General features: G+C 39.8%; 1 protein-coding gene across 1 annotated transcript in view; it reads left to right on the top strand.

Annotated features, from left to right (window-relative positions):
- tafa3a (TAFA chemokine like family member 3a) overlaps nt 1–15,803 on the top strand; it is a 102,636-nt gene that overhangs the window by 52,540 nt on the left and 34,293 nt on the right. The window contains exon 2 of the mRNA XM_054784724.1: nt 6,964–7,076. Within this exon, the coding sequence (XP_054640699.1) occupies nt 6,965–7,076 (112 nt within the window). The 5' untranslated portion in view covers nt 6,964. The remainder of the gene's footprint in view (nt 1–6,963; nt 7,077–15,803) is intronic.

The raw sequence follows: 15,803 nt of genomic DNA, 5'->3' as shown, positions 1-15,803 counted from the left end.
GAGCGATCTGCTGTTTTTAAGGACCCATTACAAAAATGTTAGTCAACAGATCCTCTATATGACAGGAGCAATCTGATGTTTTTAAGGATATATTGCAAAAGCACTAGCCAAAGATCCTCTACAGTATATGACAGCAGCATTCTTCTGTTTAAAAAGACAGAGTGGAAAAATGCTTGGCAAAGGTCTTCTTTATGACAACATCAATTTGCTGTTTTTAAGGAGCTTGTGCAAAAATGCTAGTCAAAGATCCTCTAAATGACAGGAGCGAGCTGCTGATTTTAAGGACAGAGTGCAAAAATTCTTGCCAAAAACAATTTGCTGTTTTTAAGGACCTACTGTAGTGCAAAACCACTAGTGGTCCATGATCCTATATTTGATGGAACCAATCTGGTATTTTTAAGACCCTAGTCTAGAAATGCTAGTCAAAGATCCTCTATGTGACAGCATGTCCAATGTTGGCAACAGCTGTGCTTATTTTCAATGAAATGTCACGTGAGCATCTAGTCACGCTACAAGATGTCACAGATGCCCGCCAAAGCATATTTCAGTGTAACGCAGCTAACACATTTCCATCTTGAGTGTGGTCGTGTTCAGGTGGCCTGGCGGAGACGCTCATTAGAGAAGTGATTCCAGCAGGTGGACGACACCAGGTGGCTCATCAGGAAAGCCAGTAAAGCCATTAAGTGATACTTTTTAAGGTGGCAGCCTGAAACCTGAGCATTTAGCTACTGGTTCATGCATTACATGTTATCCAACAGTACATGTTCAAAGGCGGGTCCTTTACTATGCATCCCAAGTTTAAAAACAATGTTAAAAAATAAAAATGTTAGGACCAGTTGAAAAATGATAAGAATTTATATTTTGCACTGTTAGATCTCAAGGAGGTTTCAAAATGCAAAATGAAGAAATGGGATTCAGACAAAACAATGAGTAAGCAATTTATTGCAAACAACTTTTAAACCTTTAAAATGTGGATTCAGTGTCATTTTCTGTTTCTGTCACACTACCATGATCTTTTCATGGCAAAGGAAAATAAACTTGAGGGTGATGGAACGAAAACGTAAAGTATTACACCCTGTTCGTCAAGACACGGGACCAAATGAAAGATTTGGAAAAACAAAGATGGGAGTATGTCTAAGTGAGAATGATGTGAACGAGGCATATAAAACCTTTAACATATATATGAAGTGCTACTACACACATTGCACACTGAGAGAAGTATGTCATAAGCAAAAGAAGAGAAATCAGCCGTGGATGACAAAAGGATTGCAAAATGCCTTTAAGAAGAAAAACACATTATATAGAAGATTTATAATTCAAGCAACTAAAGAAGAAGAAAAAAACGTATAAAACATATAAAAATAAGTTTTTTTACTAAGTGATTTTGGGAATGTGTAGGAAAGAATATTATAGTCAATTACTAAACAAGAACAAAAACAACGTTAGAGCAACACGGGGCATCTTAAACAGTATTATGCGGAGTGGTGTTAAGAAAGCAGGCTACCCTCATTATTTCACAGATGGAAATGTCTAAATTTTACAATATGAATGAGGCAGATGAAAAGTTCAATCAATACTTTGTAAATATTGGACCGGAACTGGAAAAAAAGATCCCGAATTTCCCACCAATCAAGGGAAGGAATGAAATTATAAATAGGAATCCCGTTTCCATGTTCCTCACTAACGTAACAGAAAAGGAAATACGCAATATTGTTAATAAATATAAAGCAAAAACATTAACTGATTGCAACGGAATAGAAATGGAAACGATAAAAAGGGTAACAAATAAGATCGCAGAACCGCTAACGTACCTTAGTAACCTATCATTCCAGACTGGTAAATTCCCAAACAAAATAAAAAATAACTAAAATAGTTCCATTTTTTAAAAATGGAGATATATATCAATTCACAAACTACCCACCAGTTTCCTTATTACCACAATTTTCCAAAATTATTGAAAAGCCATTCAACAACAGGTTGGACAAATTTATTAATAAAAATGAATTACTCGCGGATAGTCAATACGGATAAAGAGCTAACATTTCAACTTCCACGACACTAATTGAAATTACACAGGAAATCACCAATGCTATGGACCACAGAATGTGTGCAGCTGCACTTATTTATGGATTTAACAAAAGCCTTCGACACAATTAATCACAATACCCGAATTACAAAACTAGACAGGCATGGAATCAGAGGTTTAGTCTTGAACTGGGTTCAAAGCTACTTAGCAAACAGGAAGCAATATATGAAGCTAGGAGAATATACATCCGCGAGTTTAAATATATAGTGCGGCGTACCCCAGGGGTCAATACTGGGACCAAAACTGTTCAATCTATATATTAACAACATCTGTAAAGTCACAAAAGACCTAAAGCTGGTATTATTTGCAGACGATACAATCGCATTCTGTTCTGGTGATAGCACACAAGACCTAATAAAAAACAATCACAGATGAATTAACTGTGCTGAAAAGATAGGTTGGTAAAAACAGACTATCCCTGAACCTAAGTGAAACTAAAGTAATGCTATTTGGTAAGTGCAAAAAGGATACGTATGTGAGAATACAAATTGATGGCACAGACATTGACAGGGTGAACGAAAATAAATTTCTCGGGGTTATACTATGTAAGAAGATGACCTGGAAATCTCACATTAAAAATATACAATACACAGTGGCAAGAAATACCTCAATACTGAATAAAGCAAAATTTGTTTTAGAGCAAAAATCACTGCATACGCTCTATTGTTCACAGATATTACCATATCTAACTTATTGTGTGGAGTTATGGAGTAAAGCAAACAATAACGTTCTACCAAAAAATGTAAAATCAACAAGAGAGGAGAAATATGACCTTAGGGAAAAATTAAACCTAAAACACATACATGCACGGACAACACTGACAACTTTTAGCGTTCCTTTATGTAGAAACAAGTTGTGGAACGGATTGAGTAAGGAACTCAATCAATGCACTAAAATGAGTGATTTCAAGAAAAAGTACAAGCAGTTGATGTTTATAAAATACAAAGAAGAAGAGACCTGAACCACTGTGTACTGTACATACAATACTATACCTAACCACTACTACAATGACTACTAACTCTTCATTCCGGTGAGTCAGTATCAAGTTCTGATTCTGTCAACCGTTTTATCACTTATCAATTATGATCACTAAGTCTGTAGTTTTCTTACAGTAAGCATAAACCTTGACGATCATTGCACTATATTGCTATACAGCCTGAGCACTTTCCTTGGTATTTACAAAAGGCAAAGTTACATTTGGAAAACAAGAGGTGAATAAATGTATCGCAGCTGATGTGAAACTGACGAGGGATAGGATTAAATAAGCGTTGCTCTTTCCTACTCCTTTTTGGACATACAAATCTGTGAATTCCAGTGTAACTTGTGTGCATGTTCAAGATGAAAACGTAAGAAATGAAGGTTGTTACTATCGATGCTCTTTTTCAACTTTATTGCTGACCTTAAAGGGATAGTTTGTATTTTTTGACATGAAGTTGTGTGACATCCCCATCAGCAGTGTACTACATCATCGGTGACTTTTATTTTATTTATGTTATTAATTGATGATTGATTTATATTATTGATTGATGATTGAAATGACTATTCTGTTCAACTTCAGATAATTGCGTAAAAATCAAATTATTTTTGGACAAAATGTGCATGTTTTCCTTTTTTTAAGTACAAGCTCATGCACTGTTTAAAGGCCCGGTCACACCGCCCGAACTTTGCTGTAGCGTTCCTGGAGCGGTGAAAAAAAATCATCACAGCTCGTAACCACGCACAAAATGGGAAAAAAATCAAAAACACGGGCGTTGTCCTAGCGGTGCACCGCTGAAGCCGGCGTTGCTTTAGCGTTGGTTTAACGGTAGCAAACAGGAATGCTACAGCAAAGTTCGGGCGGTGTGACCGGGCTTTAAACACCTGCAGCGTTTCAAAAGTACAGAATTTGCACCGGTGTCGGATAATATGTAAACGATACCCAACCATAGTCACGTCATCAGGACAAATGCAGGCAGCAAATATGAGACCGCTAACATTCTCCATTAGCTCTTCATAGTAGTTTTTTTTACAAGCTGTGGGTCAGTGATTTGAGGCTGATGTGATATGAATGAAATAAAACCACAATTAGCTCTCATTTTATGATCCATGCAAAGGTTTTTATTATCGCTGCACTGTAATTGTGCTTTCCCATTTCAAAATCTTTTTATTTTCAATTGGTTCTTTGTAAATGCGTATTTTATGTCTATGCCTCTTAACACACTTTACATCTTGTAAAGCACTTGCCTTGTAATGAGCAAGTGGGTTTTTTATGTAATGTAATCCACTTTGTTATTTCGGGATAACGAGCTGGCGCTAAATGAGCTACTGGCATATAGTTGTTGTTGGACGTGGCGTTTGATCCCGAGCTCTTTTATTTGCAGCGATTCTCACAGGTACTCATTACAAGGACAAGACTCGTCTAAATGGAATGACAGAAAAGACACACGTGCAATGTATTCACACCCAGGGGCCGGTGTCCTCGCTTCTGCTGCCGTCACTGCCACAACACGAAGGAGTGTTTACAGCTGATGTGTAGTTTGAGCTTGCGGTGGTGAAAGGGCAAAAATAAGGAGAACGGTTTTGTTTACGTCTTATCTAAACACTGTCGCGAACAGGAAGATAACATGAGGTGACACTCTCCTCCTTTGCGCTGACACACTGGATAAAATCTGGCATTTCCACACATTCTAGTTAGTTTGGCAATAAATGTAGCATGAAAGCATAAAACAATCAGGTTGAAATAAAGATTAGCTCATAAAAATTAAAATATGTATTATTATATATATTTCATTTTGTAGAAGTAAAAAGAGAGACATACAGTACATATAAGACAAAGTTTGTTATTGTTGGTTGTTGGTGTCAACATGGTGAATTCGGCCTATTATTAGTCAATAATAAAAAAATATGCATAAAGCAAATTGTATGTATTGTTTCCCTAAATTAAGCATTTTCAAGCATAAAAGACGCATTCAAAGAGGCTGTGAATGATATGTAGTATTCTGTAATTACTGCTACTGTCTTGTTCTGTGAGACACACAAATGCTAGACTTGATCGCCAGAACAACATGCTTTTATTGCAGGTTTGAATTATCTCACAACAATAATTCCTGATAAAAAGACACGCTACTGTTGCTGCAGCAACCCATGCTAAACTGAAATTCAACCCCTGACATCACTTCTTGTCCACCCGCCACTCAGCTCCCCTTGGGAGCACATTTATAGCAACTAGAGTTGCCACAAGATCTCGCGAGATCAAAACGTGATGAGATTTGTCATTCAGAAAAAAACTGAATTTATGATAATAAAAAAATAAATAAATGACAAGTGAAAAGTGCTATGTGCATGTGAAGGAGTGGAAATGCTGCATGCAGAATTGTAAATTAAACAGGCACCCACCCACACACAGCTTTTGTTAATTGAACCTTCCTAAGTACTATTTTCTATGTACCTGTACTGTACTGTATTTCATTTTGACAGTGTAATGATATGTTGCGTCATGGTGCTGAGTGATTCAATAGGGAGCTGTAGCAGTTAGCTTTAGCCATGCACCGCTGATTAATCCACAACCTCAATCATGAGAAGACACTCTCTCTCTATTGTTTCACAGTCATTTTTAATGGCTACACAGTGCTGCTTAGCCTGTGTAACTTTCGCTACTGGTCCAGGATCCCCTAGGTTTGGTGCTGCCTGTAACACGTGTGTCTGTTTTTCTCCTCTCTCGCCTCCAAACAGGCAGGAAGAGGGTTCACTCTGTGCATTGGTTTCAGCACCTAGACGAAAATGGTGTGCGTTCACAGAGAGTGAACCCTAAGGTTGCAGTGGGTGTTTGAGAGCATTGAGCTGTGTGAGCTGTGTGGGAAATTTCAAGTCAGACTTTGGGGTTTAATAACAGAAAAAAATAGCATAGATAACACAATAAGGGTGTATGTTTTGACAAAATGTCACCGTTTATGCGAAGCGGTTCGAGCGCAAAATTTACACAAATCCATACAGTTGTAGAAAAAAAGGACACCTTTTGAGCTCTATCGGCGAGGTTGGCTGAGACATCCAAATGATCTTAAACCTAAATATCCAAAGGACACATTGAGGAATATGGTGATCATGTCACACACTGTGGGGTCGTGTTTGCTCGTGTGATCATAATGCATCGTCTCTCTGATGTTGATCCAAAAAGAAGAGTCTCTGGCTGTCAGTACAAAGACAGTCACAGTGAACGTATCATCCCCTCATTTGCCAGGCCTTGTAAGCGAAAAAGGAAGTTAATCTGCCAGTAGAGAAACCAAGCATTTATTCATTTGACGAGCTGCACTGGAACACAGTTCTAAGACGGAGTCCGCCAGGGCAGTCTTGTTGGCAGGGACATGAGCCTCCCATTGGACGGCTTGTGTTCCGTTCTCCAAGGGCCTCTCGCTTGCAGATGGAGAGCAGTAGTGGGCCAAATAGGACTGAGAGTGCTTGAAGACCACCCAGGTATCTTGAGTTTCAGCACAACGACGCACCTCTGGAAGCTTAGTGTATTTAACAGTTAATATTGTCTACACATGGGTGGACAATATAATTGGGAAAACACAATTAAAAAGTGAAAAAGACCACAAACCACGAGGCTTGTAATGAGTCCTTTGGTTGCCCATCAAATTAAACATAACTTTGGGTTGAAAGGAAGGTTCTTAATTGATGTGAGGCTACATTTGTGTGGTTGTCGTGGCCACATAGAGTAAATCCCCGCTGTAGCAGAGGTGTACACTAAATCCAAGGTGTTACTCTAATTGCTGGCCTCAAAGACACAGGAGCATGCTGGAATAAAATCCAGTTGATCCTGTTTGTACTGTACATGCCAGTGTTCATGTAATGCAAATATGGTTGATCATTAGAAGTTTGTCTTGTATTTTTCTATGCAGAATGAAGGAGCGGGACCTGCAGAGAATGTGCAGAAAGGCACTCTTGCTGACAGTTTGCATGGTGTCTCTTTGGGGGCAGTTCGGCAGTGCGTCATCACACCGGAGCCACATAGGTATGTCTCTGCATGCATCTGCTGTCCTACAGCACTACTATTCAATACAGACTTTCAGAAAGCTAGGCATCTACTGTATACAGGTATTACTGCTGTTTGATGTACATATTGCAAAAACACTAGTCAAAGATCCTTTATATGGCAGCAATGTGCAGCTATTTTCAAGGATCTACTGTAAAAATGTTAGTCAAAGATCCTTTATGTACATTACAGGAACACTGCTCTTTTTATGGATCAGTTGCAGAAATTCTAGTCAAAGATTCTGTACATTGCATGAGTGCTCTGCTGTTTTTAAGGACCTACTGCAAGGATGTGAGTCCAAGATCCTGTAATTAACAGGAGAGTTCTGCGTCTTTTATGAAATCTCTTGCAAAAATGCTAGTCAAAGATCCTCTATATTACAGGAACGCTGCTAGGTTTTTTTTTTTTTTATAGGAATTTCCTGAAAAATACTGGTAAAATATTGTGTATGTGACTAAGTGACTGTTTTTTTTTAGGAAAAACACTAGTCAAAGAGCCTGTAAATGACAGTCATGCTTTTCTGTGTTTAAGGAATCTGCAATCTGCAAAAATGCTAGTCTAATATCCTCTTTTTGACAGGAGCACTGCTGATTTTTAGGAATTTCCTGATAAAAGGCTGGTCAAAGATCCTCCATATTAACAGGAGTGTTCTGCTGTTTAAGGAAAAACACTGCAAAAGCACTAGTCAAAGATCCTCTATATGACAGGAAAGCCCTGCTGTTTTTCCGGACCTACTGCAAAAATGCTAATCAAAAAGATCCTCTATATGACAGGTGTGTGCTGCTGTTTTTAGGTACCCACTGCAAAAAGCACTAGTCAAAGAGCCTCTTAATATAAAAGGAACACAGCTGTTTTTTTAAATAAACTTCCTGAAAAGCAACTGTTCAAAGATGCTCTATAGGAACACTCTGCTGTTTTTAAGGACTCTCTGCAAAAATGCTTGTCAAAGATCCTGTATATGACAGGAATGCTTTGCTGTCTTTAAGGAATGTGTTTTAAGAAAATGCTAATCAAAGATCCTGCATATGACAGGAAGTGTGCACTACTGTTATTTACACTGCTGTTTTCTTTTTGAAGACATTTCCTGACAAAACATTGGTCAAAGATCCTTACTGTATAAGACAGGAATATTTGCTGTTTTTAAGGAATCTGCTGCAAAAATGCTTGTCAAAGATCCTATTAGGACAGAAGCGATCTGCTGTCCTTATGATAGTCAAAGATCCTATATATGACATGCGTGTGCTGCTGCTTTTAGGTCCCTAATTCAAAAGCACGAGCCAAAGATCCTTTATATGACAGGGGTTTCTGCTGTTTTTAGGAATCTGCTACAAAAAGTGTTGGTCTTTAGTTTGAAGTGATCATTATAGAAACTGGTCCAGCCAATGATACTTCTACATTATTTAGCAGAGCGATGCTGTGTTTGTGTGCTGATTCCTAAGTTGTTAAAGAGTTGAGAAGTGAAAAAGTTCCAGTGCACCAGTACAGTAATGGTGTCCATGCATCTTTGTGTGAGTGTGTGTGTGTGTGTACAAGGACAAGACCTTTCAAAGTGATTTGCTTTAATGGATAGATGTCCTGGTCCTTGGGCGGGAGGCCACAAACTGTGACTACACATTGAAATAATGAGCCTCATTCCACTGCACGACAATCAAATGGCTCAGCAGCGTCTGACTAACTAAAACCTCTAGCAGCCAAACACTTTGATCGGACAAAGAATCACAAACACATTTGTGACCGAGAGCCTGCACCTTCGGGGGACGCACACACACTGGGTGTTGTCCGATGAAGACAAAGATAAAAGCAGGTGAAGAAGAAGAAAGAGTTTGTACTCAGAATGACTGTTCCTCTGTGTTGGGAGTTATTAATGTAGTTCCTGCAAAATAATGGGACTAGAGTTTGCTAACTTATTGCACGTTTCCATTGAAGTTGACTGTCGAGCTTGTCGGTAGTTTCCAAACTGCTCTTCTTTGAACTGTGCTGATGTTGTACAAAAGAAAAGTGGTTTTGAATAACATCTGGCACGAGTCAAAGACCATCAAATGAAGCGCTACAGTGTTTAACCAATCAGGGGTTAGCATGTCAGGGAACTTGGTTAAAACAATTTTCTAATTTACAGATGACATTACCAGTCACTACCACATATGTATGGCCTGTCGTTTCGGCAATTACAGTGTTTGTTTTACTGTAAAAAAAAAAAAAAAAATCACCAAAACAATTTTTGAATGAATTTGTTAAGAGACTTTATACATCGGGTTCCTTCAGAAGCCTAGAGGGCGCCAGCATTCCAATGTACTGCAAGCATCATGCGCGGATTTAGAGGGGGGTGTCGGGTGTGTACACCACCCCATTTTGAGGCACCCACGATTTTTTTTGCCTGATTCTGATGTATGTCCATAGGGACATGCATCTGAATTGTGGGCGCGTGGTGGACGCCAGAATGCAACTGAGACGTATGCTATTCCTGAACCCACTGTCAGGCTGATAATGTGCTGTACATGGCTATTCAGGTGGAGGTGCAAAATAAAGGTTCTGGCAACTGTTGTGTATTCTCAATGAAAATTAACCAGAAAAGCGATCCCCAGTGACATAAAATTATACTCCAATCCTTGGAATTTACAGCTGCTTCAAATTGGAAAATATTTCAGGAAATTGAGCTAAAATGGGTTTCTCCTAGCACCGGTAATTTTATAAATAGGATGTTTTGGCTTAAACGATATATTCCAAAGATAAAAATAACAACAAACTCTTGAAATTAAGGACATAATATTGGCCTCAGATATCACCAGATTGCAGGAAATGAGGTCTAATTTTAAAAAATTTTCTGGGGGAGAGTCCCCAGACCACCCGCTCCATTACCAGCTCCATTTTTATTTGGGCTGGAGGACAATTAACAACAATATTTATGCAGTTTAATTGGGACTTGTGAAAAGTATAGACTTTTTTGTACAATGTGTTCTTTTAAACCAGTCTTGGTAACACGTGTTAGCCAGTGGTAGTGTTCTTATACTGTAGTTTTTATACTAATTTGGAGTGAGTTGCATACATTATTTTTAACCACAGTATAATGAGACTGAATACAACTGAAACACGATACAATTACTCAGCTTTTCGTAGCATGTGACTTGTGTTCATGCCTGTCTTATAAGTGTATGAATTAGATAACCACTGTACAGTAAAAATGTGACCATTTTTGCCTCATTTGATTGCTGAGACACACACCAGCAGGGCTTTCCCATGTTGCTCACCCCTTGTTTTCCAGTTAAATGACATATTTTAGGCATTTAATCAACGTTCTAGGTGACCAAGCCACAACGTTCATGCCTTGTAAACGGCTGCCTCATGGTGAGGTTGGGAATCACTCGTTGACTTTTCATGATGTGCATGGACATATTTGAGTCTATACAGACCATCGACACACGTTTTTTTGACAGCGACGGTGTGCTTCTAAATCCCATTTGTTTGACTGCAAACATTGGCAAAGGCGCTTAATCCGCGGACTTACGTCGCCGCCTGCTTGCTTTGGTGTTGCTTATTAGGAGCGAGCGGCTCCACGATGCCTCTCCCCCAGGCTGCACTGACCCTTTGCTAATCACGGTTGCGCCTGCAGAGGTCAAGTCAAGGTGGGCCCAATAAACAAACCTCTTTAGCCCTTCTAGTTTACCTCCACCAGAGCTCATCAACCTTTTGCAACGGCCATACAGACTGCAGCACGCTGGACTCTCACATCACCGCCTTTAATAAAACCGCTGCTCTCGCCCCCGCCCCAGAGCACATTCATTATTAGCTGGTCATGAAAGAGTGGCGAGGGAGCGGGAGGGGGGGCAAAGTGGTCTGCAGAGAATGTAAGCGTGCTAACAAGTACCTTCTGGCTGTACCGTCTGATGATACGACGCACGGCGACAAACCAGAGTCTCATGGGCCAGCTATTTATATACCGTGGAACGGCCAAAGTCGACCACAATCAATTTATTTCGAAATAAAATGATTTGTTCCAGCGTCAAACTATCAGCAACATAAAACCTTCACTCACCATACAGGCAATATTAAGTAACATTTTACCATGATTTATGGCCATAAAAGTGTGTAAACAATATACTACCATATCATGAAAATAAAACAACACAATTACTCACAGTCTTCATCATAATGTTTCCTATTTCCATCATTGGTAAAAGCTAATGAAAAGGCAACCATTTCGATGTTAATTAAATTGAATTTTGCAAGATTTGACATATTGTTGTGCAACTTTGGTTAAATGGAGGCTATATTCTACCTAGCTGACGTTTTTTCTTAAGAGCAAATCCTACAGTCGATATTTTTTAAAAGCGGCATTCGAGCTTGTGTGATGGAAAGGCCAAACTCTGAAATGTTGACTGGAGGAGAGGGAATGAAAAACATTTTCCCCGGTGAGGAGGCTGCGAGGTGCATCGTGAGGTAGAGTCTTCTTCTAGAGAGAGGAAAATGTGTGCGGCAAGGTTGTGAACTCTGTTACATTTTTAAATATAAGTTATTAAGTCACGTGGCTCTTGAATGCTCTGCAAACTGTGAACAAAATGAGTTCTCAGGTTTGCCGCACACACACACGCACACACACACACTAATCACAAGCAACTTTGCTTGAGTTTGCATTTGAATGGAGTGGAATATTTTATATATTGCACAAGTATAATATACAGTATAGTGGCTTACTGTCCAGCCGGCTTTCATTTGATTTTATTATACATGTGGTCCTTGTTTTATGGTGTTCGGTTTTATGACATTTCATGGTTATCATAAATTATTAATACTGTACAAAAAGAAAACTAGTTAAGTGTAAGGCGGAGTGAAATGCATCGCTACACTGAGAAAGGACAATATCACTGGTGCTTTCAACTTTATCGTACGTCTCCTAAGCATGAGGCAGACAAACTCTTCTGATGGCAGCGGGTTAAAGAAAAGTAAAGAGAAAGTGAAAAGTAAAGTGAAATTAGACGTCTCAGCGGAGAAATGGAGAAATCAACATTGGCTGCATGCCCAGTCCAAGCCACTCAAACCTCTTGACCATCATCAAGGATAAGGATCTGAAGGGAATTGCTCCCATGAAATGGACAGTGATAAATAAGTCACTACTGGGTTTTTCCAGTGTGCAGTACAACCGCAGGGACAAAAGTACTCCTTGTTGTTCCCGTTTTGTTTAATTTTTGTTTTTAATCTTTCTATTACTGTATTTTATATGTACGTCATGTGTTCTGTGTAAGTGACTTAGGTGTTAATTTAGGTAAAATTCACGTATAAATTCCAACTCACACTAAAACTTATATCACAGCCGTAGGAATGAAGCTCACTCGCAACCGGAGGAGCACCTGTGCATGCAACATACTACATTCACTCATGCATTTTAAAGTTAGTAACGTATGCAAGAAAGATCCTCTCGTGCCCAAAATGAATTACACTTTCCAACAGAAATAGTGGTTTGTGGTTGATCTTATTTAAAAGATCTTATTTAAAAACATGAAGGACGAGTAAATTAGTCCTTACATTTATCTTCAAGGCTTACGATTATTTTACAAATTTGAAGTAGTAGGCAGAAAATTGTGACAGAAATGTACTAAAAAATAAACTTGAAGTCCCAATTTATCCACTCAAAATAAGACAAAGTCAAGAATTGACTCATTTAGCTTCTCCACTCAAATCACTTCTATATACAGGTGAGTCGTGATGCAAAAGCGGAAAAATGGTCAGGCAGTATTGTGCAAAAGTCTTAGAGCACCATGAGTTGTCTTGTTTTAGCAGTGCTAGAGCACGGAAGTGTGTCAATGTTAACAAGAGTAGAATTTTTTTTTATTATTATTTCTCGTTGTTGGTTATTTGATGGTTTTATCACCAAAAAACATACAGATTTTCACAATCTGTTATGGGCAGAACTCCAGGCGAAAAAGAGTCTTAGTAAAGCTCGCACAGGGCGAAACGACACACAAAGCACAAGATAATGAAGAAAGAAGGGGGGTTTTGCAAAGTCTAACAAATAAACTCACCATGGGAGGTGGAAATGAAGAGGAGATTAAAACCAGGGAATGGGGAACCGGCTAAATGAGATGCAACAGGGTGTGTCAACACACAGGTAACAACAGCCAAAGATAAACTAATGAACCGGAGACCCCATGCTGCCACCTCTGTGCTTTAAAGCACCACAAATTAATGTTTGGGAGCAGGTGCGCCTCACTGCTCTCTAAAATACCGGAAATAGGGAACACAGGAAAAAAAGTAAAAGCACACAACACGAAATAAGGGTGAAAAAAGGAACAACACAAAAGGCCAGTCCTGTCGTGCAGTACTTGACAAAGATAGGGATTCACAGCAAATTATAAGCAGACTTATGTGTGTTTCAGTAGCTGACTTAATCCAACGAGTGTATATCCTCGTCATAATTCAGTGGCTTCTTCCAAAATTCATGCACTACACCTCTACAAGTTTTTGTAAAAATCGGTTGTGCATTTGTTGCATAATCCTGTGTGTAAAACTGTGTGCGACTGCCGCCAGCAAAACGAGTTGTGGCCTTAGACTTTTGCACAGTAGCGATACAGCAGAGGTCACCGTGGAAGCCTCGCCCAGGGCTAGCATGATAACATCCCGAGTGGGTCACCCCCCAACCCCCACCACCCCCGTGGACGCACATTTTCAGAGCATCGATCCTGATGTGCGAAGAGAGATGGACCCCACGACGGAAGACGGTGATAGCGGAGTGAAATTGAGATGGAGATGTGGAGCTTTTTGAGATGCGCCGTGTTGATGACAGAGGTGAGCTGGCCCCGTCTCGCCGTGGCAGCTTCCTAGATTAGAAAACCGTCAAATGTCTGGGGCGATACGCCCCTGAATGGCAGCTGTATAGATGAGCTATGAGTGGCTGCGTGTGGCCTTGGATCCTTTTTGTTTGTGCTTGTGAAGCCGAGTGGGGGGACACTGTGGACGTGGAGAGAATTCTAATGCTTGTGTTCACACGCTCTAGAATGGCTCTCGCACTAAAAAGGATTGACTAAAGCCTCCTTATTATCTTGTTAGTCGTAATGGAGGACCCAGGCCAACGGCAAAAAACTTTAAGGGTGCGTTCACGTTTGTCATGTTTGGTTTGGTTAAAACGGAATCGGGTGCATTTGCTCTGCTCGTACGTTTCATGTGGTAAAGTGTGAACGCCGTCGTCTGAGCCTTGGTCTGCACCAAACAAGCGGGCTGTTTGAAAGATGGGTCTTGATCTACTTTCAAGTGAACTCTGGTGTGGCTTGGACCACTTGAGCTCAAATGTGAACACTACATGGACCAAAGTATGGACCGGTATTAAAGTGGCAGTTAAAAGCATGTAGAAGTGCTGTCTCTCTGCTGTGCTCTCTCACTCTGTGTGTGTGACAACGGTGCTCTCGAGAAGTAACAAGAGGTGAATAAATGTATTGCAGCTGATGTGAAACTGATGAGAAGTAGGATTAAATAAGCTTTGCTTCTTCCTACTCCTAATAATAATTTGTGTCCAAACTGTCCCGGATTAGTAAATAGTTGCATCCAGGTGGGAACGGATCACTGGATGAAAATGATGTTGTACACAAGACACACCTACGCCGGGCGCTGTAAACAAACACGCAGAAAGAACCATGTGACATACCAAACTATAGAAGAAGAAAGAATGCCTGCGCATAAATCCGTTATTTTTATTTCTGATTTACTTCTGCGAGTCATTTTGGAGTATAAGACAACAAAATATCAGGAGAATGTCGACTCGTGTGAGCCATTAGTAATAAATAAATAAATATTCCGATGTTATGTTGGCGTGTCGGCTTGTCACTTGTGGTCAAGTGACGGTGACGACATCGTTTTCAGGAAGTAGCGGCTTGGTTGTCGGCACAGTGTGCTCCTAAATCCCATTTGTTGGACTGCAAACATATAAAACATATACTGCAAACACGGCAACCACAAGCCGGCGTTTTTACATTTTCCCAATCTGGAAGCATTTAGAAAAAATACAGTTTCAGCGCACCCAGAACGAATACGTTGCCATTTTTCACATGGAGGTGTGAAAAATGGGGAGAGAAAGCTATTTTAGTGCATGTAGATGGACTGACTGTGTCAGGATGGATCCAAATGCCGTTAGCAAGCAAAACCCTCCTGCAGCCTCTATCCTGCCTCCCTAATCACAACTCAAATGTAAACCCATTAGTCCATCAGCACTTTTATGAGTTACTTCCAGCTATTCTGGAATGTGTAGGAATAAGAGCATTTTGGGGGATTTTGATAGGAGCCAAAGGATGATAACGACTGGAGCTAATGAATGCAATCAGTGGCGAGGTGCTAACAGCATGGAGGTAATTGGGTCTTACACACTAAAAGCCTTCCTTTATCTTCCAATTAGAGCAGCCTCCTTTAAAGTTAGTCAATTGCATTGTTGTTAATGGGCCATGCTTGGTTGGAGCTTAGCACGGGGAGATTCAGGCCGTACCCTTTTTCAAAATGGCCACAGCTTCATTCTCTCTTTTGCTCTTACATATGCTTCTTCGATTTGCATCTTTGTTTTGTTTTGTTTTCTTTATCTATCGGTCTTTACAATTTAACTTATGACGACATATTTTCTAAATAGTTAAAAACTGTCCCAATTTTCTTTTGAGTGACACTGTCAGCCAGGTATTAATAAAACAATATGTTGGTGCGCTATGCCAAGTTATATAAAATACCAAGTTACTATTT

Source organism: Dunckerocampus dactyliophorus, chromosome 8 (genome assembly GCF_027744805.1).
Source record: "Dunckerocampus dactyliophorus isolate RoL2022-P2 chromosome 8, RoL_Ddac_1.1, whole genome shotgun sequence".
Taxonomy (NCBI): Eukaryota; Metazoa; Chordata; class Actinopteri; order Syngnathiformes; family Syngnathidae; genus Dunckerocampus; species Dunckerocampus dactyliophorus.
Note: the sequence above shows the minus strand (reverse complement) of the source record. Positions and strands in the feature narration are given on the sequence as shown.